Source organism: Aquarana catesbeiana, linkage group LG02 (genome assembly GCF_042186555.1).
Source record: "Aquarana catesbeiana isolate 2022-GZ linkage group LG02, ASM4218655v1, whole genome shotgun sequence".
NCBI classification, from domain to species: domain Eukaryota; kingdom Metazoa; phylum Chordata; class Amphibia; order Anura; family Ranidae; genus Aquarana; species Aquarana catesbeiana.
Window position 1 is genome coordinate 704,670,445 of NC_133325.1, and position 24,142 is coordinate 704,694,586.

At 41.9% G+C, this 24,142-nt stretch overlaps 1 protein-coding gene across 1 annotated transcript in view; it reads left to right on the top strand.

The window, feature by feature from the left end:
• The first annotated feature begins 2,667 nt into the window (after positions 1–2,667).
• The window catches only part of ASB9 (ankyrin repeat and SOCS box containing 9), an 82,626-nt gene continuing 61,151 nt past the window's right edge, over positions 2,668–24,142 (top strand). Inside the window, exon 1 of the mRNA XM_073616946.1 lies at positions 2,668–3,170. Within this exon, the coding sequence (XP_073473047.1) occupies positions 3,071–3,170 (100 nt within the window). The 5' untranslated portion in view covers positions 2,668–3,070. The remainder of the gene's footprint in view (positions 3,171–24,142) is intronic.

Consider the following 24,142-nt stretch of genomic DNA (forward strand, 5'->3'; position numbering starts at 1 on the left):
TGGAGAGGGAACCAAGACTTCGTCCCAGAAGCAGCCCGGTTATCAGTTCTAGGATTCTGCCATGATCACCCCCTAGCAGGTCACTTCGGCATTCGCAAAATGATAGACTTAATACAATGCACATTTTGGTGGCCTAATTTGGAAAAGGACTGCAAGGAATACATAGACACCTGCATTACCTGCATTCGGAGTAAGAGCACCCGAAACAAGGCGTGGGGTTTGCTCAGACCCTTACCCGTGCCCGACAGGCCGTGGACCATGATCTCCATGGATTTTATAGTTGAACTACCACCCTCTGACTAAAGTGGCTCATTTCTTACCCTTAAAGGGTACACCTTCTGCTGCTGAGACTGCTCGAGTGTTTATTAAGGAAATCGTTAGACTCCATGGGGTACCCATCAACATTGTCTCTGACCGAGGAGTCCAATTTACTTCAAGGTTTTGGAGGCCACTGTGTGAAGCCTTAAGAATTAAACTGTCCATGTAATCCGCATATCATCCTCAATTTAACGGTCAGACCGAACGGACCAATCAGACGTTGGAACAGTACATCCGTTGTTTCACCTCGTTTGTGCAGGATGACTGGGTATCACTCTTACCCTTAGCCGAGTTTGCGTATAACAACTCCTGTCATGCAGCTACCAAGCAATCTCCGTTCTTTTCAAATAATGGCTTCCATCCCACCTTTTTTTTGACCTAGTCCCTGAGTCTTCGGTACTGGCGGTCCAAAGCACTGTGGACTTCTTCAATCGCAACAACGAGCTGTTGCAAGAGACTGTAACCAAGGCACAACAGGATAATAAGACAGTTTTCGATAGGGAGAGGAGAGGGGAACTCATTCTGCAACCAGGGGACCGGGTTTGGTTGGCTACAACCAATCTGAGACTGGCCTGCCCGTCAAAGAAGTTAGCCCCTAAATTCCTTGGGCCGTTTCCTGTGAGGAGAAGGATTCATGATGTTTCCTATGAACTATCCCTACCAGAATCCTTCAGCATACACCCGATATTTCATGTATCTTTGTTAAAGCCTGCATTGCCCGATCCCTTCCCTAATCGGGAGTCTAGACCACCTGAACCAGTGATGATCAATGGGGACGAGGAGTTCGAGGTGCAAGCGATTGTAAACTGCAGGAGGAGAAGGGGTCAACTACAGTATCTGATCAAGTGGAGAGGTTATGGACCGGAGGAGAACTCCTGGGAACCAGAGCAGAATGTACATGCTATGGACTTAATACATGCCTTCTTGCGCAGTCATCCCCTAAAGAGGAACCAACTGGGCATCCGGAGGAGGCAATGTCAGGGAAGTCATTGGCCTGGTCCCACAGGCATTGCTGAGGCAGTGGGAGCCATTAGCTCCCATCGCTTTCAGTCAAAACCTGTGACGAGGGAGAAGGGAGCGGGGCCCCTTATAGCAGGCCAGCACTGTGTTCTTTAGAGTTCGAAGTGACAGTTCAGTTGGTAGGAGATTTGGGACCCTTGGCTCCTAGACTGTACGGAACTTAGGCATAGCACCTAATAGCTTCACCTTCAGCTTTTCATGATTAATGTCCAATGTAACCTAGATTCAACCACAGTTATGCCGCATACACACGACCGGACTTTACGGCAGAAAAGGTCAGACGGAATCATTCCATCGGACATCCTGATCGTGTGTGGGCTTCATCTGACTTTTTCGTTCGAAAATTCTGACGGACCTAGAAATGGAACATGTTTCAAATCTTTCTGTCGGAATCAGTTCCTATCGGGAAAACTGCTCGTCTGTATGCTGTTCCGACAGACCAAAAACGACGCAAGGGCAGCTATTGGCTACTGGCTATTGAACTTCCTTTTTCTAGTCCCGTCGTACGTCATTGCATTCTAAACCATCAGACTTTGGTGTGATCGTGTGTAAGTAAGTCTGTTTCAGTGGAACTCCGTCAGAACTCCGTCGAATCATGCAAATTTAATTCCTGCAACCCTTAGCTGCACTGTACATGAATGAACAGTAGACAGAGTTTATTATGCTTCAGTTATGAATGAACACAGTGAGAACTCACTCACTGTGTTCATTCACTAAAAGAAGGGGCTGGTAACTCACATACTTACTGGCTCCTTTCCTCATTCTCCATACTGAAAATCCTCCTGTGTGCCCACAGAAGAGGGGAGCCATCAACACTGCTGAAATGGGGGGGGGGGGGGGGGGCTTTCAGCTGCTGCAGGGAAAACCACAAAGGGCATAGTTCCTGTAATTGCCCCCTTATCTGCGACCCTGGTCACAAGCAAGATTTTGGAGAGCCATGCTTTGCGCTTGATTTGTGGCTGGCATTTGTCTATTTTTTATAAAGTTACATAATCTGTGGACCAGTCTGGCCATGACTGGAGTGTTTTGATATATAGAGGAAATAAAAGAAGGGAACAAGAAGGTGAGATATTATAATAGTGTTTGTAAGTGTGAAGAAATAAAAAGAACAAATATGTTTTGCACAAGAAAAAGCTCTCTGAAATCACCAGTATTAAGCTTATATGTAGACAAGACAACAAGTCAGAAAACTAAATTTTAACCTTCAGTCACCCTGAGTGTAATTCTATATGTATACCTTAAAGGAGATAATTGGGCTCTTTTGTTAAGCAGTTTTTTTTCATCTGTCTAAATACCTCAGTCTGCTTTTTTTTTTTCTAATAGAAGTTGCCTAACTGGATTACTGTGTTCCGTCCTCCCTCCCTCTCTCTCACACACTTTTTTTTGGCAGACATATTTCTGTATTTGAATGAAACAAAGTGCATGCCAGTTATATCCTACAGCTGACCGATCGTAGCTTTTGAAAGGATGTGACATCTATGCAGCTTTTATGTTGGGGAAAGGCTGAGTTTCTCTGTTACGTTTGGGACTGACTGATGCTCTTCATATTCCTGAACGCATGTTATCGGGTTACACAGGTAGGATTTGGCTCCACAGGTCTGCGACCTGAAGCATCCAGCAAGACTGCAGGTTTCCCCACTGGCTTCACACGTCACATATGTAGCTAGGCATTCATGTTCTCAGAGGAATCCACACTTTGAAGGTATCACACAGATCTTCTTCTCTGGTTGCAATGGAAGCTGGAAGAACAAATGGAAGTAATGATACCCCTCAGGACAGTGGAGGCCAGTTTACATCACCGGTCACCTACGTTTCAAATCCTTTGATGAGTGGTAAGTATATATTTTTTTCTGTTGGTAAAGTCTTGGGAACCTAGACATATGCACATGTTTATGTGTACATACCCTTGCAAAACTCCCACAAGAAAAGGCTTGCAGTAAGAAAGAGAAGAAAAGAGTAAGAAAAAGAAAGACTGCGATTGGCTGAGAGTGCTGATCGGGAGTCGTTTGGATGCTGGTTTTCCAGAAGCCGGCTGTTCTTCGGACAGACCGACATGACATACACACAGGCAGAATGTCGGACATTTTTTTTTTTGAACCAGCAAATGTCTCACGACATTTTGCCGATGTGTACGGGGCTTAAGAGATCTCCCAGTGCATGCTTGAATTGCACATCTCATAATTTGTGCAATCATTCCTGGACTATTTGCATGCACGGCAAAAGGCTTGTACCCTTCTGCATGGAGAGAAGGGAATGTTTAGCATGTGGTTGCAAGGGTTCCCCAACATTTTACTCTGAAAAGCTCATTATCATCCTGTTATTAACTTGTGCCTAAAACAATTGTCGTAAATGAGCCTCAACTTTTCTTGCGGTTATTAGGCGTTTTAAATGTATGTCCACACTAATGCTGACTGATCCGTCATGACTGATTTCATTGATTGATCAGATGAGTGATCAGTCAGAAATTCAGTTGTTTCAAATGATTCAAATGATTCAAACACAAGATTGTTGATTTACAGAATATACTATAGGCTGTTCATTTAGCAAATTTTATAACTTAGTGAATGAGGGGAAGCTATGTTGACTTCAACCATCCAATCATGTGCAATCAAAAAATCTGTTTGTTTTTAAATTTCCTTGCACATTACTGGGTGTTCTTTGCAAAGGGAACCCGCTCAACTCCTTTAGTTAATCAACCCCAAGGACTGCTTCATACAACAAAGAAAAGAGTTAGTTTGTTCAAACTTGACAAAATTTTACATCTTGATCAATCATTCCTTTGCTTTTATCGAGTGAGCCACATATTAGTTTTGAGAAATACAATTCTTTCATCCAAATTATTGTTATGCTGCACAATGCTATTTTTATGGCTAGTGTAAAAAAAAATTGCATCTGTTTGGTTTCATAGCATAAATATGTACACTAGATTTAAGGATAGTACCTGTTTTATTTGTCTCTGGTTTTTAAATCTGTACCATCAGATCCTTGTTCTAATCTATATAAAAGAATAACTCACGCTAAAGCCCCCTTTCTTTAATTTTGTTTTGGATAGTTCAGGGAAAGGTTAAAAACTCACCAGTCACAACTTCATTGTTGAATGTCACTTTCTGTCCTATGATGGGGACAGAGATGGCAACAAAAACATGATTTTCCAGTAGAGGGAATAGGGTTAGATCTCTGAAATATTTATTCCTGCCTTTCCAATTGACCCCCACCCCTCCTATTTGTTGTCTTAGTGTCACAGATATAACAATTAAAGGGGAAATCTCTATTTTGAAAGTCACAGACAGCTATAAAACCCTGACAGTCCTAAACCTTCCCTAAAGCCTGGTACACACAATCAAATTATCAGACGAATAATTGTCCGTTTTTGTGACGTGCCAGTCCCTTATTGAAAGTGAAGAGGTTACTCAACCTACGAAAATATTTGTTAAACAGAATACAACTTCAGAAGTGATGTAATGTGTTGAATTGTTTTGTAATGTATTCTTTTGTTTCCGAGCATGAGTAGTCTTTACTAAACTGTACTAATTAACCACTTGCCGATCAGCCGCCGTCATTATATGGCGGCAGGTCGGCTCGTTCCCGCAAATCGCCATAGGTGTACGTCGGCTCCTTTAAGAGCCATAGCAGGCGCACAGGCAAGGCTGCCGGATCTTGTAGTTTTTAATTCACAGAACTCTGTGAATGAATGACAGAGCCCCCCATGTTTGAGAAGATCCCCAACTTGCTGTCACTAGAAGCAGCAGAGCGGGCAGGGGCTGCAGGAGTGGAAACATGTTACATGTTCCACCCTAAAAAGGGGTGGAACATGTAAAATGTTCCCAAAGGTGAACTTATCCTTTAAGTTCCAATCTTTTCCTGTCAATAAATGCTCTCTTTAATTATAAATTTATTTATTATTCATTTTTTTTTTTTAAAGGCTCTTAAAATTTGAAAATATGTCCCCGCTGAAATAATTTGCATCTACAGCCAGTCTGAAAAGCAGTACAAGGCAGTTATACAGCACTCAGGATTCAAAGTGCAGTAACCAATTGCATGTTATCTTTTGTCAGTTTAAACATAGGCTGGCATACCCATACTCTATACCAGAAAGTCGTAATAGTTTATTATAAGCGAATAGGAAAGTTCTGTTCATGGAGTGTGAATTCGATGTGACTTTACATTCTTTGGCACTCAAGTAGAATCAAAGTTGGGATAGGGTTGTTAGGGTTAACAGCTAAGGTTAGGGGCTAGGGTTACAATTAGGGCTAGTGGTAATCATTAGGGTTAGGGTTAGCAGTAATTGTTAGGGTTGGCATTCTAACCCTAACAATTAAAGCTAACCCTAACCCTAACCCTAGCCCTAAACCCTAACCCTAGCCCTAAACCCTAACCCTAGCACCTAACCCTAACTCTAACCCTAACCCTTTACCCTAACATTTAACCCTAACCCTAGCCCTTAATCGTAACACTAACATATAACCCTAACCCTAGCCTTTAACCCTAACATTTAAACCTAGCCCTTAACCCTAACATGCAACTTTAGACCCTGCACTACTTTGAAGTGACTTTGATGCTACTTGAGTTCCACAGTGTAAAGTTGCATCAAAGTAGTATTCCTAACACAACACTTGCATTTTTTGTGCGGGTTCATTGAAGTCTATTACACGCAATACACAATCTGCTGCTGGAGCAAAAAGTCCCTGACCCTTTCCAAAAAATGCATCAGCTCAAAACGCACAGATGTGAACTAGTTGGAGACTAGGAAACCATGTTAAGTGGGCTGTATTGCATTTCTGACCAGTGGTCAGGTTGGCTGACATTTCACCTCAGGGTCCTTGACTTTTAGTGGGGTTGTGAACTGAGTGGTGTCGGTCATTTTACAGTTACAGTTTATTTCACCATAAACAGGACACCGGGAAAATCCTACTTAAAGCCACCACAGGTAAAAGGACCTTTAAGCCAGACTGGCATCTTTTGACTATTGAACATTGTGGTAACACACCAAAGAGGTCGGAATCTGACCTTATTATCTGGAGAAATTAATAAAGAATTCTGATTGGTCACTATAAGGAAGCTCTACACTTAACTGGAACTTCCTTTTCCCCAGTTTAAAAATGGCAGTAAAATAGTTAACAGTTCCCATCACTGTATTTGAGTGACTTACAACTTTTTTTTCCCTGGAAAAAAAACAGTGTTTGCTGTTTTAACAGATGCCCTATTTATTTTACGCGCTGCTAATCATTATGTATAGGTAAACTATAAACTAATGTGGCAGCTGGTACAGTCAGCAGAATCAAGGAAAACAGACTTACACTGGGGCAGCTGATAAGCACTACTCAGTTCTGTGTTGTACATATCTTCTAGTGAACTAGAACTACTTGTTCTCATTAACTACACTGAAATGTGTGAAAAGTTTTGGTAGAAGGAAGCTACAGTTGCTTATTTTTCTCTTACTCTGCAGTGTAATCAACCTTGAAAAAACACTATTCACCAATGGGAAACATCATTAGATTTTTTTTAGTGAACTCTTTTATTGTTGCTGAATGCACAGAAGGTTCCAAAGAGACATAAAATGATTTTACTAAAGCTTAACTCAAAAACTTTTATTTAAATACATGCCTCAATACAGTATCCACAAGCATTATAAATCCACCTTGTGTGTACCAAATGCCTTTGCAAACCCATTTATTACCTTGTAAAAGTAGCAGTGACATCATAACTGTGATGTACATAATCAGTGCAGAGAGCAGAGCTGTGGGAGGGACCCAACAGTAGTAGAAGCAGATACAAGACCAGTCACCCTGCACAAAAACAGAGAGCAGCAGTGACTAGTCTTACAGGAAGCTCCTGCACAGGGACAAAGTTTCATGCTTGATTACTGCACAAATCTGGAAGAAATACACAAAGCTCGCTAAGATTCAAGTAAGAACACAAGCCTCCTGTATTTAGATAATATTTGCTTATCCCAGAGTTCGACTTTAAAAATTATGACTTAGGCTGGCCATAGACGGTTCAAATCTTGGCTGGTTCAGCAGAAACTGGCTGAGATTTGAGCCATGTATGGACAGGCTGAATGTACCAAGTTGATTGATCGATCAACTTAGGTACAACCAGCCTGCCGGATATTGCATGCAATTACTGCTAGAGGCTAGCATAGCCGCGAGCAACTATCACTGTCTTCTCCCGGTGTGGAGGGCTTCCCTGCAACCATTCCCGCTGTGTATGGGCTGCTTTAAGCTGTAGCTCTTAAAAATATACTAATTTCGGGGTGGCAGGACTTTGGATTTCAACTGTGAGAGCATCCAGCCACACAAGGGACACTATATATTGAATGTACATACCATCACTTGTGCTGATTAAAACAATTAAATAACTAAATGTAGGCTTTAAATAGGCTATATTGGCTGCAGTGTGATGTGATACAGACTTTCAGATGGTAGGGTCAGAATTTGGTGTAAACAATGTTAAAACATGGATCCATCCTGCCTTGTATCAACAGTTCAGGTTGCTGGTGGTGGTGTAATGGTGTGGGGGATATTTTCTTGGCACACTTTGGGCCCCTTAGTACCAATTGAGCATCGTTTAAACGCCACGGCCTACCTGAGTATTGTTGCTTCATACATGGCTTACAGGACCTGGTGATCTATTTATCCCTTGCATCAATTCAGATAGTTTAACTCGATGAATAAACTCACTGTTGAGGAGACAGACAATGAAGCCTTTCGAATGTTCCATTTATTGAGGGATATTCATAGGCAGAAAGACTTTGATGTTGTTAGCCACATGGAAAGATGTTTACAGCATGGTGGAATACTGAGAAATGATATCAGAGAAAAGGAAAGGGAGGGAATATACAAAAGTTAGGTGGGAGAAAGAGCTCAGCTTAGACAGAGGCAGACAGCTTAAAGACACAGAGCAATGATAAACTAAGTTATACACACAGAGAGATGATAAATCACATTGTGTAACACAACACTCCCCATCTGAAATCTTTAGATTCCATAACCTTAAACTATATATATATTCAATAAGGTTCAATACTGATGAATGTCCTGGAACCTGTAACAAGAAACATGCAACAAGTAAACATAAACATAAGTTCAACTGGATGCCAGAACATGTAGTAGTCTGACATGTGACGTCTTTAGACAATGCAAAAGTTTCAAGTAGAACCTGTAGTTAGTGGCAATGTACTCCCAATATGCCAATAGCGTGCCAATAGCATTGCTAGTCCTTGCATAAGTCACTCACCTGGCAAAAGGAGTACTAACTCTGTAATGGTTGAGTGAAGGTTCGTGTCGATCCTCCCTTGGTTACCTTGACCTCTGCCTGGAGTTTGTTATCATCACTGGGCATAACTTTAGTAATAAGACCCATAGGTCATTCATTCCGACAAACTTTCTTGTCTTTTAGAAGGATGTGATCTCCAATCTTGAGATTAGGCTTATGCCGCGTACACACGAGCGGATTTTACGGCAGACTTTGCCCGGCGGACGGGATTTCGTCAGACAATTCGATCGTGTGTGGGCTCCAGCGGACTTTGTTTTCTCAAAAGTTGGACGGACTTAGATTTGAAACATGTTTTAAATCACTCCGTTGAAATCGAGTCCGGTCGAAAAGTCCGCTCATCTGTATGCTAGTTTGACGGACAGGGCAGCTAGGGCAGCTATTGGCTACTGGCTATGAACTTCCTTGTTTTAGTCCGGTCGTACGTCATCACGTACGAATTTGACGGACTTTGGTGGATTGTGTGTAGGCAAGTCCGTTCATTCAGAAAGTCTGTCGTAAAGTACGTCGAAAAGTCCGCCGGCCAAAGTCTGCCGTAAAGTCCGCTCTTGTGTACGCGGCATTAGATGTTTGTTACGACCTTGAAGATGATGAAGATACTCCTTCCTCCAGCAATGCAAAAATATATTTGCTAGATGTTGCACCTGGTGCCATTGACGCCTGTAGATATCCTTGGGGTCGATCTCACTTGAAGACATTACAGCAGTCCCCATATTTTGAGTAAGAAGCGAAGCTGGAGTAAGGATCACTGGAGCATCAGGATCTGAAGATACCGACGCTAAAGGTCTTGTGTTTACTATGGCAGATACTTCAACAAGAAAGGTAGACAAAGTCTCAAGGTTAAGTGGTAAAGACTTGTGAGTCTGCAACATGGAGTTAAGAATTCTTCGTGCTACTCCAATCATTCGTTCCCAGGATCCTTCCATGTGTGAAGAATGTGGAGGATTAAACAACCAAGTACATCCATTGTTGGCCAGGAAATTGTCCAGCTGCAGCTCTATACATGCAACAATAAAGTTGGTACCACAGTCAGATCTCAGCTGCTTGACCAGTCCTCTGACAGAGAAGAATCTTCGTAGGGCACAGATGAAGGAAGAATGCATAGAATCAATTACTTCTATATGTATTACTCAGATGCTGAGACAGGTAAACAATACAGCCCACCTTTTACTATTTGCAGCTCCACCACGAGTTCTCCGAGTGATGACGGACCATGGACTGAAAACATCTACTCCAACATACAGTAGGTGAAGGGTGGATCTGTACTTAAGCAATCAGCTGGGAGACTTGCCATTTGTTGCTGTTGATGCTTTCCTCCTAACTTGTGGCACTTGACGCACCTGAAGCGCAAGGAGGAGACGCACCTTTTCATACCAACAATCCACAAGCCAGCTAACCTGATGGTACCTTCTGTAAACTGACGGCCTTGGTGTTGCACCAGTTCATGTTGGTAATGAACCAGCAGAGTAGAAACATGGTGTTGATCTTGTATGATTATAGGATTCTGTTCTTTGCTGCATAGGTCAGATTTCGCTATACGGCCACCAACTCTCAGCAGCTGATTGGCATCAACTACAGGGTTTAGATTGAAGAGTGAACTGTTTTTAGACAATTCGGTTCCATTTCTGATTCTCCCAAATTCCTCCTGATACACTTCTTGTTGCACACAATGGATAATTACCTCTTCTACGCGTGCAATATCTGCTGCTGTGAAGCGTCCAGAACAGATGTGCCAACCAGTGATGCCATTGACTTGGTAGAGAAAATCTCTTAATAAGTTCTACCCTGTTGCTGACGTACACATAAAACTGTTTTGTTTGGTTGTGTATATAACCAAGTACTACCTTACTGTCAGTATAAAAGGTGAAAGAATCAATTCTAGTGTCCATTTCACTTTGTATGACTTCGGCAATTTCTACTGCTATCACAGCTTCACAGAGTTCAAGTCTTGGCATGGTATGTGCAGGTTTGGGAGTGAGTTTTGCCTTGCCTAGGACAAAACGACAGTGTGATTCTCCAATACTTTCAGAGGTCTTTAACCTCCCTGGCGGTATGATTATTTCAGATTTTAGGTGCTGAAAGCGGTACAATTATTTTGCACAGAAATTTGGCGTTTTATATTGTGGGCCTGTAATTCTTAGGAATAACTCACTTAAATCTGTCCAAACAAGAGTCTAGTAGACATCCCGGGTATGATAAATTTTGAAAAACGAAATCAAAAATTATAATATAATAAATAACTATAAATAATTATAACAATAATAATATAATAATAATTATAATTATTCAATATTGTAATTAAATCAAAAACACTGACATTTGCTCAGTTGCAGAATTGTCGCTTTCGTTACTTTTAGTGTTTGATGACGGATTTTCCCACAAATCACTATCACTCAATTCTGCAAGTGATTCTAATTTATTTTCGCTGTTTTCTAGCTGCTCTAAAGCCCTTTTTGATGTAAAGGGACAGTTTTGGTTGCTATGGACAATCTCCAGTATCCAGGCAGAAAGAACAGTATTTATAATATAAAACTGCATGCAGCACACTGGACAGACCACTAGGGACAAAGGGGATGTGTAATTATTTGATACAGTACTGTAATCTGTAAGATTACAGTATACTGTATCTATACTGTGTGTTTCACTTTTTGAATTTGCTGCCGAACTCTGTCCCCGTGCGTCGCAACGCTCGCAGGGAACGGAGCTCGGCACTGTGAATCGAGCGAGACACGGCGGCTCGCCGATCACAGAGGAGAGACATCGCAGGATCCAGGGGACAAGGTAAGTAAACTCTTCCTAGATCCTGCGCTGCGATCCCGAGTCTGGCTCGGGTATACCGCTTTTGGTATTGAAAACCCACCCCGAGCCAGACTCGGGAATACCGCCAAAAAGGCTACTGCAGAAAAAGCTTCAACTGATATATCGGAGAAAATATGAATCTCTCTCCGGCCAGCAGTTGAAATGCAAGCTGGAACATAGCAACGCGAAATTTGAAGTTTTTCTAGTGACCTCAAGGAATATCCCCACCTTTCCCACTTGTGTTGTTTCTCACTAGGCAAAGGAGTATCCCAGTCTATGTTCTCAGTAGATGATTGTCTAAGCAAAATCTTAAATTAAATGGTAACTGGAGCAATGAAACCCAGTGATTCATAGATGCTGTTCACCAGGACAGGACTCCTCTCTTAGCGAAGGTTTGTCACAAGTTGATACTTGGAAGATGAATGTGTCTTGTTTGAAGTTCCACAACAAACCCAGACTTCGCTGTACAGGAGGCACATCTGTACCTAAATCAAGGTTTTTTTAGACTAGTGGCATAGTCCTCAGAGTGAAAGGCATTCATAAGTTCCTGGCTGTTGGGTATAATCTTGTGAAGTCTAAGGTTTGCCACAGACAGCATCTCCTTGGTTCTGGTGAGAACATCGATTGCTTCTTTAGCGGTTGGAAAGGACTTGAGTGTGTCGTCAACATAGAAGTTTCTTTCAACAAATTGGCAAGCATCTGATCCACATTCTTCTCCAGCCTGAGCTGGTCTCCTTAGCCCATAAGTTGCCACTGCAGGGAAAGGACTGTTACCGAAGACATGTACCTTAATTTCGATAATATATCACTTCCTTGTTGATGCCATTGTCTTTGTGCCATAGAAACCTCAGGTCGTTTCTGTTGTCTTCTCTGACAATGAAGCAGTGAAACATTTGTTGAATGTTGGCCATTACTGCTATGGGGTCTTGTCTGAAGTGAATCAAGACTCCTATTAGACTGTTGTTCAAGTTGGGCCCCATAAGGAGCATGTTGTTAAGAGCAACACCTTCATGCTGAGCACTGGATAACTGATAACTCTGATTTGGTCTGGTTTGTGTGGGTGATACACGCCAAAGGATAGAAGGTACCAGCATTCTTCTCCCTCCTTTAGTGGGGGTGCAGGGCCTGCATGATCTCTGTCAAATACAGTTATACTCATAAGTTTACATACCCTGGCAGAATTTATAATTTCTTGGCCATTTTTCAGAGAATATGAATGATAACACAAAAACTTTTCTTTCACTCATGGTTAGTGTTCAGCTGAAGCCATTTATTATCAGTCAACTGTGTTTACTCTTTTGAAATCATAATGACAACAGAAACTACCCAAATGATCCCAATCAAAAGTTTACATACCCCAGTTCTTAATACCGTGTATTGCCCCCCGTTAACATCAATGACAGCTTCTGTGGTATTTGTGGATGAGGCTCTTTATATTCTCAGATGGTATAGCTGCCCATTCCTCTTGGCAAAAAGCCTCCGGGTTCCTGTAAATTCTTGGGCTATCTTGCATGAACTGCACGTTTGAGATCTCCCCAGAGTGGCTCAATGATATTGAGGTCAGGAGACTGAGATGGCCACTCCAGAACCTTCACTTTATTGTGCTGTAGTCAATGACAGGTCAACTTGGCCCCCGTGTTTTGGATCATTGTCATGTTGGAATGTCCAAGTACGTCCCATGCGCAGCTTCCTGGCTGATGAATGCAAATGTTCCTCCAGTATTTTTTGATAAAATTCTGCTTTCATCTTGCCATTCATTTTGACCAAATTTTCTGTGCCTTTGTAGCTCACACATGCCCAAAACATCAACAATCCACCTCCGTGTTTCACAGTAGGAATGGTGTACCATTCATCATAGGCCTTATTGACTTAATGTAGCGTTTATGGTTGTGGCCAAAAAGCTCAATTTTGGTCTCATCACTCCAAATGACTTTGTTCCAGAAGGTTTTAGGCTTGTCTCTGTGCTGTTTGGCATATTGTAAACGGGATACTTTGTGGCATTTGCGTAGTAATGGCTTTCTTCTGGTGACTCGACCATGCAGCCCATCTTTCTTCAAGTGCCTCCTTATTATGCATCTTGAAACAGCCACACCACATGTTTTCAGAGAGTCCTGTATTTCACCTGAAGTTATTTGTGGGTTTTTCTTTGCATCCCAAACAATTTTCCTGGCAGTTGTGGCTGAAATTTTAGTTGGTCTACCTGACCGTGGTCTGGTTTCAACAGAACCCCTCAATTTCCACTTCTTGATTAGAGTTTGAACACTGCTGATTGCCATTCTCAATTCCTTGGATATTTTTTTATATCTCTTGTCTGATTTATACAGTTCAACTACCTTTTCCCACAGATCCTTTGACAATTATTTTGCTTTCCCCATGACTCAGAATCCAGAAACGTCAGTGCAGCACTGGACGAAAGATGCAAGGGTCTGTCAGGAGTCCGGAAACCCATTGACCTTTTATACACGTACACTAATTACAAGCAAACAGATCACAGGTAAGGATGGTTACCTGTAATAACCATTCAAACCCCTTTGTGTCAACTTGTGTGCATGTTATCAGGCCAAAATCACCAGGGTATGTAAACTTTTGATCAGGGTCATTTTAGTAGTTTCTGTTGTCATTATGATTTAAAAAGAGTAAACACAGTTGAGTGATAATAAATGGCTTTAGTCAAACACTAACCATGAGTGAAATAAATGTTTTTGAGTTATCATTCATACTCTCTGAAAAATGGTAAAAAAATCATAAATTCTGCCAGGTTATGTAAACTTATGAGCACAACTGTGCATGTGTGTGTGTGTGTATATATATATATATATATATATATATATATATATATATATATATATAAAATCCACAAACTGATTTTGCATCTCTGGTTTTCTGCTTAAGTTGCGCTTTAAGGAGGAGAATCTACTGATGGTCTGCTGCAAGTTGTTGGGCAATCTCTCTCTTGGGAGACGAAAAGGTAGGGGTGCTATCCAATTATTGGCGTTGATTTGAAAGAACTCATTGTCTATTACTTTGATAAATTCTTTGTCTTCCATTGAAGGAGCCAGTATATCATCTTCACTGGTTGCATTAAATACTGTAGAGCCGAGGTGGTCATCATGGCAGGAGAAAGGACTTGTGTTACCTGAGATACCATGTTGCCATTCGTGGCTGGCTACCTCCTCTTTCACCCAGTAGTGATGTGGGCATGGCTCAAAGTAAGTGTTTGGGCCATTTGGCAGGACGTTTGTCTTGAATGATGAAACGTTGGTAGGTCTCTTCTTTTTGCCTATACAGACGTTGCCTATGATGACCCAACCTAAATCCATGCGTTGGCCAAATGAGGCATCTGGGGGTCCACTGACTTGTCTGTGGACCTTGTGAACTCTTAGAATGTCTCTTCCTAACAGAACAAGGATCTGAGCATCTTTGTCAAGCGGCGGTATTTCATTTGCTATTACCTTCAGGTGAGGGTGATGGAAGGCAGTAGCTGGAGTAGGGGTTACTTCCCTGTTAATAGGTATCTGATTGCACTCAACAAGTGTAGGTAGGTGTAATTGCAGGTTACATTTGAGAGAAGATACCACGAGTCCATGAGCCCTTCTTCCAAAAACCTCTGTAGTTCCACTACAAGTACCCAAGGTGTAAGGATCAGCTTCACTTTTTATTTCAAATAGATCGAACAGTTCAGATTTGGCAAGTGATCTGTTTCTCTGATCATCGAAGATAGCATACGCCTTTAGAGTCTTTTCTGGTTGATCCTTGTGGTATATGTTCACTAAGCATATTTTAGCACAGGACGTATCACAGTGGTCTTCCCCACAGACTTAAGTGCAGGATGAAGAAACTATGGTGGAATTAGGCACTTGGTCTGTATTCTCCCCGCCATGCGTCGACCTGGGGGGAGAGTTTGCAGGTTGTGCAGTGCTGGGCTCATGTGGATGGATGGCTTGAACATGTTCTTCAGAGCCACACTCTATGCACTTGATGGGCATATTACAGTAGGCATGGGCATTTTCAGTAGAAGCACAACACCTGAAACATACCCCAAATGTCTTTAAAAGCTCCTTTCGCTCTTCAAGAGGCCTTTTCTTAAAGCCGATACATTTTTTGAGGGGGTGTGGCTTATTGTGCATTGGACACTCTCGGTTAGGTTTTTCAATCTTCCTACTGTGTTTGTGTGCGGCCAACATTGTGGTAGGAGTGGGAAGGATGTCAGTCTACGGATACTGGGCCTCTACGGTTCCTATAGTTGCCCTGAAGACTGGTATTCTTAGGAAAGGATGAGAAGAGACTGTACTCACTGTAGGAAAAACTAGGATCAGTTTTGGTTTCTGCAATTGATGAGCCTAGTGCAGACCATTTTTCTTGTAAACCATACGGGTGCTTGAAGACGGTTGGGTTTATCCCTCTGGCAGTGTCCAGGTAACTGAGTCCAGGTAGTTTTGGGTCTATCTTGGCTAGCTGAAGCTCAAGGAGTAGGTCACTCAGTCTCTAGAACTCCTTGTTGTCCTTACCAGATATCTTTGGGAAGGTTTCCAGGCGCATGAACAAAGCATTTTCTATAGCTTCTGGACTGCCATAACTTTGCTCTATCCCATGCTGCTGTAGGATTGTCCATGAAAAATGATCTTAATGGCTTAAAGTGGTGTTCCGGCCAAAATTATACTTTTTAAATAAAAATACCCATATAATACACAAGCTTAATGTATTCTAGTAAAGTTAGTCTGTAAACTAAGGTCTGTTTTGTTAGTTTATAGCAGTAGCTTGTTGTTTTATAAACTTACAGCAGGCCGTGGCCATCTTAAGTGTGGGCATCTGAAGCCAGACTGTATTTCTTCCTGGATCTCATCCTTGCAAATCTCGCACATGCTCAGTGCAGCACAAGCTGTGTAATAGGTTTCAGGTCAGGTTTCCATAGCAACGGCAGTGTCAGAGGAAGTTGCCACCCCTTCCCAGAAGGCATTGCAAACAGGAAATGATACGATGAGCCACGGCTAGGTTGGAGGAAGTGAAAAATGAATACAGCAGATATACAGTAGGTGCTGAGAATTTTTTTTTTTAAATATCCAATTTGTTTGCAGTGCACAGTGAGGGATGCTGAAGAGTTGTAAAAGTGGGTGGAACTCCACTTTAACACGTGCAGCAGATAGAGGACCAAGACATCTGATCAGCAGATCAAATTCTTTAGCAGCTGTAATGGTCACTGATTGCAGTTCTGAAAGCACATTTCCAACTTCTGTAGTTCTCAGGTTGGTCATCAAAACTTGTGAGACCAGTCTTTGTGAGCTCTCTGTGAAGTATGTACCTCACAAACTCTGCTGTCTCAGTTGTCTCTGCCTTTATGCAAGATGTTGTTGGCTTAACAGTGCTGATTGCACTATCTTTGACATTGTTGCTAAAGGACACAGGGAAATATGGTGCAGCAGATGCATTCAGGTGAGTTGCTTGCTTGAAGTTGTTCCAATGGTACGTTGATTTGAGGCTGTGCTGATGACAGGAGATTGATGACTTGCTTGTAGCTTGCTCTGATGCTCTGTGACATATGAAGGAAGATTAGTTAGGCAGCCAAGAAAGGCACTGGAGTGATTTTGCATGCAAGGAGTTGCTGGAACCTCTTTAACTTGATGCTGTGAAGAAGTCTCTATGTTGTCAAGAGCATTGGAGACAATGTAGTGTACACTGCAGTGGCTTAGGACACAGGGAGTTATTTACTAAAGGCAAATCCATTTTGCACTGCAAGTGCACTTGAAAGTGCACTAAAAGTGCATTTGGAAATAAAGTCACTGTAGATTCGAGGGGGACATGCAAGGAAAGTAAAAAACAGCAAAATGCTAAAATAGCTTGCACATGATTGGATGATAAAATCAGCAGAGCTTCCACTAACTTAATTTCTACCCCTCTTAGATTTAGAGCGAGTGCACTTTCAGTGCACTTTCAACTGCACTCGCGGTGCAAAGTGGATTTGCCTTTCGTAAATAACCCCCCCAGTCTTTAATGTGTTTGAGGGGATCTTCCATATTTGCTATGTTTAGGTTGATGCTGTCTTTCTAACTTGCACCTTAGTCTATACTGATAGCTTGCTCTAGGACCATTAGCTTTGCCATACCTGCATCATGTTTACACTGTTTGTTTAAGATTTCTATTGCTGCTCTTTGATGTGCTGTCTGAGCTTCCAACTCTGCTCTTTGACGTGCTGTCTGAAGCACTGACTCAGTACCCAACTCTGCTCTCTTTTCTGCATATGCGACCTGCACCTTGCTGGCTTCCGCTTCAGCGTGGGCATTAAGTTGTTCACTGACTGTTAATTATCTTGAACTATGGGATTTAGAGGACTTCTTAAAACGTCTGGTGGAAATAGATCTGTGAGATGCAGTGTCCCGTAGCAACTCTATCTTTGCTTCTGCCTTTACTTTGGTTTGCTGGATAAACAGTCTATTAGATTGAGTAACAACATTTTCCCATAATAATTTTAGGCTAGTTGTCAGTTTGGTTCTTAAAGCTTCATACTTCTCCATTACTCTCCAAGTTGGTTTGACTGAGCATTTGGGTAATTCAGCTGCGTCAGAGTCTTGTGCTGGGGCTGCTGTGTGTTCATATTCAGAGCCTTTGTAACTCATGATGACACAGGCAAATAATGACTGAGTAATAAGCCAGCAGGATCTGTGTGCTGTAATATGATACCATACAGCTTGTACTTGGACATACTGATCCCTTGTTCTTCCTTGCAATGAAGGCAGTAAATCTTGTCTGTATCAGTACTGTCATGCAGAAATCTTGTAATTAGGCTGTGAAACTCAGTTTTTCTACTCTTCTGACCCAACTACAAGGCCATAAGCTTATCTCCAGCTTCATATAGGGCTTATAGGACCTGGTGATCTATTTATCCCTGGCATCAATTCAGACAGTTTAATTCAATTAATAAACTCACTGTTGAGGAGACAGACAATGAAGCCTTTCAAATGTTCCGTTTAATTAAGGATACTCATAGGTAAAAAATCGTTGATGTTTTTGGCCACATGGAAAGATGTTTACAGCATGGTGGAATACTGAGGAATGATATCAGAGAGAAGGACGGGGAGGGGATATACAAAGTATGGTGGGAAAAAAAGCTCAGCTTAGACAGAGGCAGACAGCTTAAAGCCACAGAGCAATAATAAACCAAGTCATGCGCACAGAGAAATTATAATAAATCACATAGTGTAAAACAACACTGACCATGTCCATCCCTTTATGACTGCAGTGTACCCATTTTCTGATGGCTACTTCCAGCAGGATAATGCACCATGTCACAAAGCTCACATCATCTCAATCTGGTTTCTTGAACATGAAAATTAGTTCACTGTACTCCATTGGCCTCCACAGTCACAAGATCTCAATCCATTAGAGCACCTTTGGGATGTGGTGGGTTGGGAGATTGCATCATGGATGTGGAGCCAACAAATCTGCAGCAACTGTGTGATGCTATCATGTCAATATGGACCAAAATCTCTGAGGAATGTTTCCAACACCTTACTGAATCTATGCCACAAATAATTAAGGCAGTTCTGAAGGCAAAAGGGGATCCAACCCGGTACTAGCAAGTCATACCTAATAAAGTGGCTGGTGAGTGTGTGGTGGAGTGTGCAGCATCATGCTGAGCTGAAAAAAGTACTGCATGCTATCATTTTTTTTCAGTACACACCACTGCAGAGAAGTGGTGTGAACTGGCATTCTAGGGAAAAAGGCTTTTTGCCTTGTCTTGCATTGAGACTGCTCTGGCCAAGGCTGCTCAGCATCGTCCCAGCACACCTAGTGTGAATGGGCCCTAAAAGTATAGAGACATGCCAGAAGCCCAGAACAGCACCAAAGCAGCTGCATACCTCCATTGTGTCTCAACAATCAATAACTAGCTTTTTAAATGAGTTCCCCGCACACCTACCAACCAGTCAGCACACAAATTATACATTGTGTACAAATGTCCCAAGTGTGGGTGCTGGTTACAGTCAAAGCCAAAGTAAATAATATATAAAACCTAGCAGATGTTCTCATCTTTCCTTAGACTATCCAAATTTTACAATACATTTTTTGGCTGGAGTTCGGGATTTCAGTGGACTTTCTGATGTAGGCACATTTGTATAATTTCCTGAAGAGCATAAAGGATTCATTGACATGTATTTACTTGTGGCCTGAAGTTGCTCCTTAAATCAGTAATAAACCCAAAACCAAATATGTTATATACTGCAGCTTACGATTCCTTAACTGTGGTGGCTGCATTCTTTTTCTTTTTTAGGCTTTTTTCATTAATTTTCACTTGGTGATCTGGCCAGTAGCACACTTCCTGCCTTAGGGTATCTCAACGTTGGATAGAGGAGAAACCTTTGGACTGCAGCATTGTTAATCTGGGGAGAGAGAGGTGTTATGCTTTAGCACAGGGGTCTCCAAACTTTCTATGCAAAGGGGCAGTTTACTGTCCTTTAGGGGGGCGGACTATCACCAGTGCAAGTAGAAAATGCCTCAGCGTCAATGGGAGTAAACAATTCCTCAGGCTTGGTGGTCAGTAGGAGTAAAAAAAATTACAAAGCATGCGTAGTTAGTAGGAGGAGGGATAATGCCCTATCAGTGGTACTGGTGGGAGGAATAGAGCCCAATCATTGGTGTCAATGGAAGAAATAGTGCTCTATCATTGGTGTCAGTGGGAGGAATAATGCCCCACTACTGGTATCAGTGGAAGGAATGGAGCCTCAGCCTTGTTGGTAGTGGGAGGAATAATGCCTCATATCAGTTGGAGGATTAGTGACCAAAGGGCCACATCCAGCCCACGGGTCACAGTTTGGAGACCACTGCTCTAACAAATGGACTTAGACATCTCAAGTCTCCCGGAAGGTGCAGGAGACTCCCGCATTTCTGCGGTGGCACCCGCAAGTGCCTCCCCATCTGCCGGGAATGATCGTGCGGCGGCTGTCCCTCCTGCTGCGCACCGATCACCCCCAGCTTCTCTGTGTACTCCTCCCCGTTCCCCACCGTGTCCTTCTCCATCCCCCCTCGTCCGCTGCAACCGGATCCCCCTCCTCTCCTCTCCCACTGGCTGCGGGGGGGACTAGTAATTGGACACAGTGAGCGAGATCGCTCCTGTGTCCTGTGATAAACTATGTTTACTCTGCTCAGTTTATGAATGAACAGGAGCCTCTGTCTCCTGTTCATTCATCTTTAGTGCTGAGAAAGGGACTGGGGAATGTGTCCCCAGTCCCTTTGTCTGTCTCAAAGGGGAGATGTCAGGGGTCTGTTTAGACCCCTGACATCTCACCGAAGCCCCCTCAAAAATAAAAAATAAAATATTGTAAAAAAATTCTAAAAAATGAAAAGTGTAAAAAAAAAAAAAAAGTATTGTGAAAAAAATTAAAAACAAATAAAAATGTACAAAAATCAATTATTAAAAGTAAAAAAACTATGGACACCGTCCACTGCCACCCACCCACTTCCCCAGAAGCACTGCCAAAAAATATTGAGAAAGTGATTTAAATAATATTTTGCCACGGGGGGTGGTGTTTGCGGGCGCGAAGCGCCACCTCCCTGAAATTAGTTTTTGCAATTTGGGATGTCTGTGGACTTGACTAACAAATTAAAGTCAAACTCCAGCTAACACTTTTTAAGCAGTTACAGCAACTGTGTTTTTCCTTTTTGGATAAAGGTTTTACATAAATGAATAAAAGTTGATCAATGTAAGAAGAAACCCTGTCAGTAGTAAATGGTTTGTCTCAACCCTCTAACTGCAAGTTTTGCTGGGCAGCTTGCTCTGTTAGTTAAAAAAAATAACAGATGTACTGGCCAGATTATCAGGTTAAAATAAAAGAACAAAGCTTAAAAATGAAAACCAATGCAGTCACCACATCTAAAAACCGGTAAGCTGCAATATACAAATTACATTTCTTATTGCGTTTAATACCGCTTTAAGTGCAAGACTAGAAAGAAGAATGCAGAACTGAAACCCACAGCTTTCATTAAAAAAGTGAGAGCCAAATTCTCAGTGCACACTGTACTGTACTCTCAGGCCAAAACACCGCTGGGACAGCAAACATTCAACAACTTCCGCAGTGGCTCTTCCAGCAGGAATCCTCCCGATCATCAGTGACACTACAGAATGTTCATTCTCATCAGAGCTCAGGACTATGGACTCTGAAATTTGTATTTATTAACCACCATAAAGATGATGCTTCCAGATCACAGAAATAAGGAAAAATATTTAATCTGTTCTAGGTAGGCACATGGGTAATGATAAGTGAGAATGTAGTAGAAAGATCAGTAAAAGGTGAAAAAAATGAGCTATAAAATGTAACGCCTTGTCTGTGTCTGTATTGTGGATGCAGCATTTGGTAGAAAAGCTACTAGTATACACGACTATTCATACTTCTCCATTTTCATGCATCATTTTGCTGTATGAATGTGCATGTCAAGTAGAAATCCCATTCTTTTCTTTGTGGCTGCTACACCTCTATTCATTGCAGGGAAACTATATAGGCCCATCCACACCTACACATATGCGTTGCTATGCATGTTGTTTTACACCCAGAACATTGTGAATCCAGCCTAAGGGTTTGACATATAATAATCTCTAATGACACGTTTGACACACATGCATCTGTGCGGTTTTATATTTTTAAAATTATTTAAAATAAATAAATATTATAAGTTATCAAATGAAAAGTACAATTTCTGGTTTCCATACATAGTCCAATTATGAACTGTTAAAAGAAGAAGTTTTAAAAGCTCATTACGGAGTCAGTCCACCCAAAACTGAGATTTCCATTTTTGGGAAATGCTGAATGCTCACGCTTTCTCATACCGCTAAGGCCGGTGTTCTATTGAATAGTGCCCTCCATCGAAAAGTGCCCGTGCATGCGCAGTGCGGAAGGCCACTCCAGCTGATTTCCCGATCAGCTGGCGTGACAGCACCATAGCGAATGCACACATTGTAGGAGGCATTTTTCAATGGGAAATACCATTTGACAGGCAGAATTGAAAGCTATGCAAACAGCGGAGGGAGACCGTAGTTGTCAGATTGTGCCTTGGTGTTGCGGGGCGGGTTTACAGTGTGCTCAAGGTCGGCTTTTGTCTGTGTTGCAGGGCAGGTTTAGTGTGTTGAACGGCGGGTTTTGCCTTTGTCTAAGGGCAGGTTGCAACACAGACAAAACCAGCCCTGCAACAGCAAGGCACAATCTACAGACTCCCTCCGCTGTTTGCATAGCTTTCTATTCTGCCTGTTAAATAGTATCTCCCATTGAAAAATGCCTGCTATGATGCGCGCATGCGCTATGGTGACGTCACGCCAGCTGATCGGGAAATCAGCTGGAGTGGCCTTCCGTACTGCGCATGCGCGGGCACTTTTCGACGAAGGGCACTATTTGATAGAACACCGGCAATAGACGGAGCAAGTTTCTTTCCTGTAGCCACGGGTTGCAGGAAAGAAATTTGCTTGATTCCCCCCCATCAACACAGACAATGTTGACAGGGGAATCCCTCCCGTGGAGCTATTGTGTTCTCCTGGCAGAGAACACAGTGATTATTGCTAGCGGATATAACTGCAGCTTGCAATAATCGCAAGTAAAATCCGGCAGGCTTGTTGTACCTAAGTTGATCGATTCTTTAAGCCTGCCAATACATGGTTCGAAGCTTGGCCGGTTCAGCAGGATTTAAACCATCTATGGCTGGCTTAGGGCACTTTATTGTGAGATCCCTGCATCAAGTTCTAGTGTCTGCACACCTGGCCATGTCTTCACTCTCCTTATGCCCCTATTCACACCTGATTGTTTTGTCAATGCTAAATCCTATTATTCCTAATGGGCCCATTCATACCTGAGTGTTGTGTCACTTGTCACCTGTTGTGTGAAATTCGAAAAAGTACATAATTGCAGAATCGCATGTTTTTGGCCCACTAAAATGGGAGTGCCCATGTGTGTTTATGCCTGTTTTTTTAGGTTTTAAAAGTTAAAAACATGCAATTAAGCTGTTGTACTAAACGCATTAAAAACACACACACACACAAAAAAAGAGAGTACACATGTGCAAAAAAAGCCATTGAATAGCCTGGTTACACTCATGCTTAGTGTGAATAGGGGCTTATGGGTGTTTTTTTTTTTCATTCTATACTAGTGCAATGGAGGAGCTAGAGCACACAAAGTTGGGTAGTAACACCCAAAATTGCTGGGTGGACTATTAGGAATTTTACCAGGGAGACCTCACTGTTGTAGTATCCTGAGACTAATTTAGCATACTAGATGTTACCTATATTTAAAATCACATTTTTAGCTGGATTGCCTTTTTAACATAACATTTATTTGTGATACTGAGAGAGAACAGATTTCTACACAACTGATTTCCTGTTAGTGGTTATGATGAACACATGCATTTTGCAATTTTGCATTCTTTTTTTTTATGATCAAAACGTACTATCAAGTTTAAGTATCTCTTTTATACTAAACCACAGTTGCTCACATTTTTTTTTAAATTACTTTCAATAAAGTTTAAAAAAATATATATTTTTACAAAGCTTTTTGTGTAGGAACATTACAGAAAATATGAAAGAGAGTAACACTAAATTCAGCGCGTTCCTTTGGAGAAAATATCATGTTGCATAGACTGCAGTCAATCAACTACCGCAAAACAAAGAAGAAATAAAAACCAAGACAACCACATAAGTGTGGCTCTTGAGGCACAATCCTAAAAAAAATTAATTACAAGGAAGTGGAACAAGATATTCATGCAT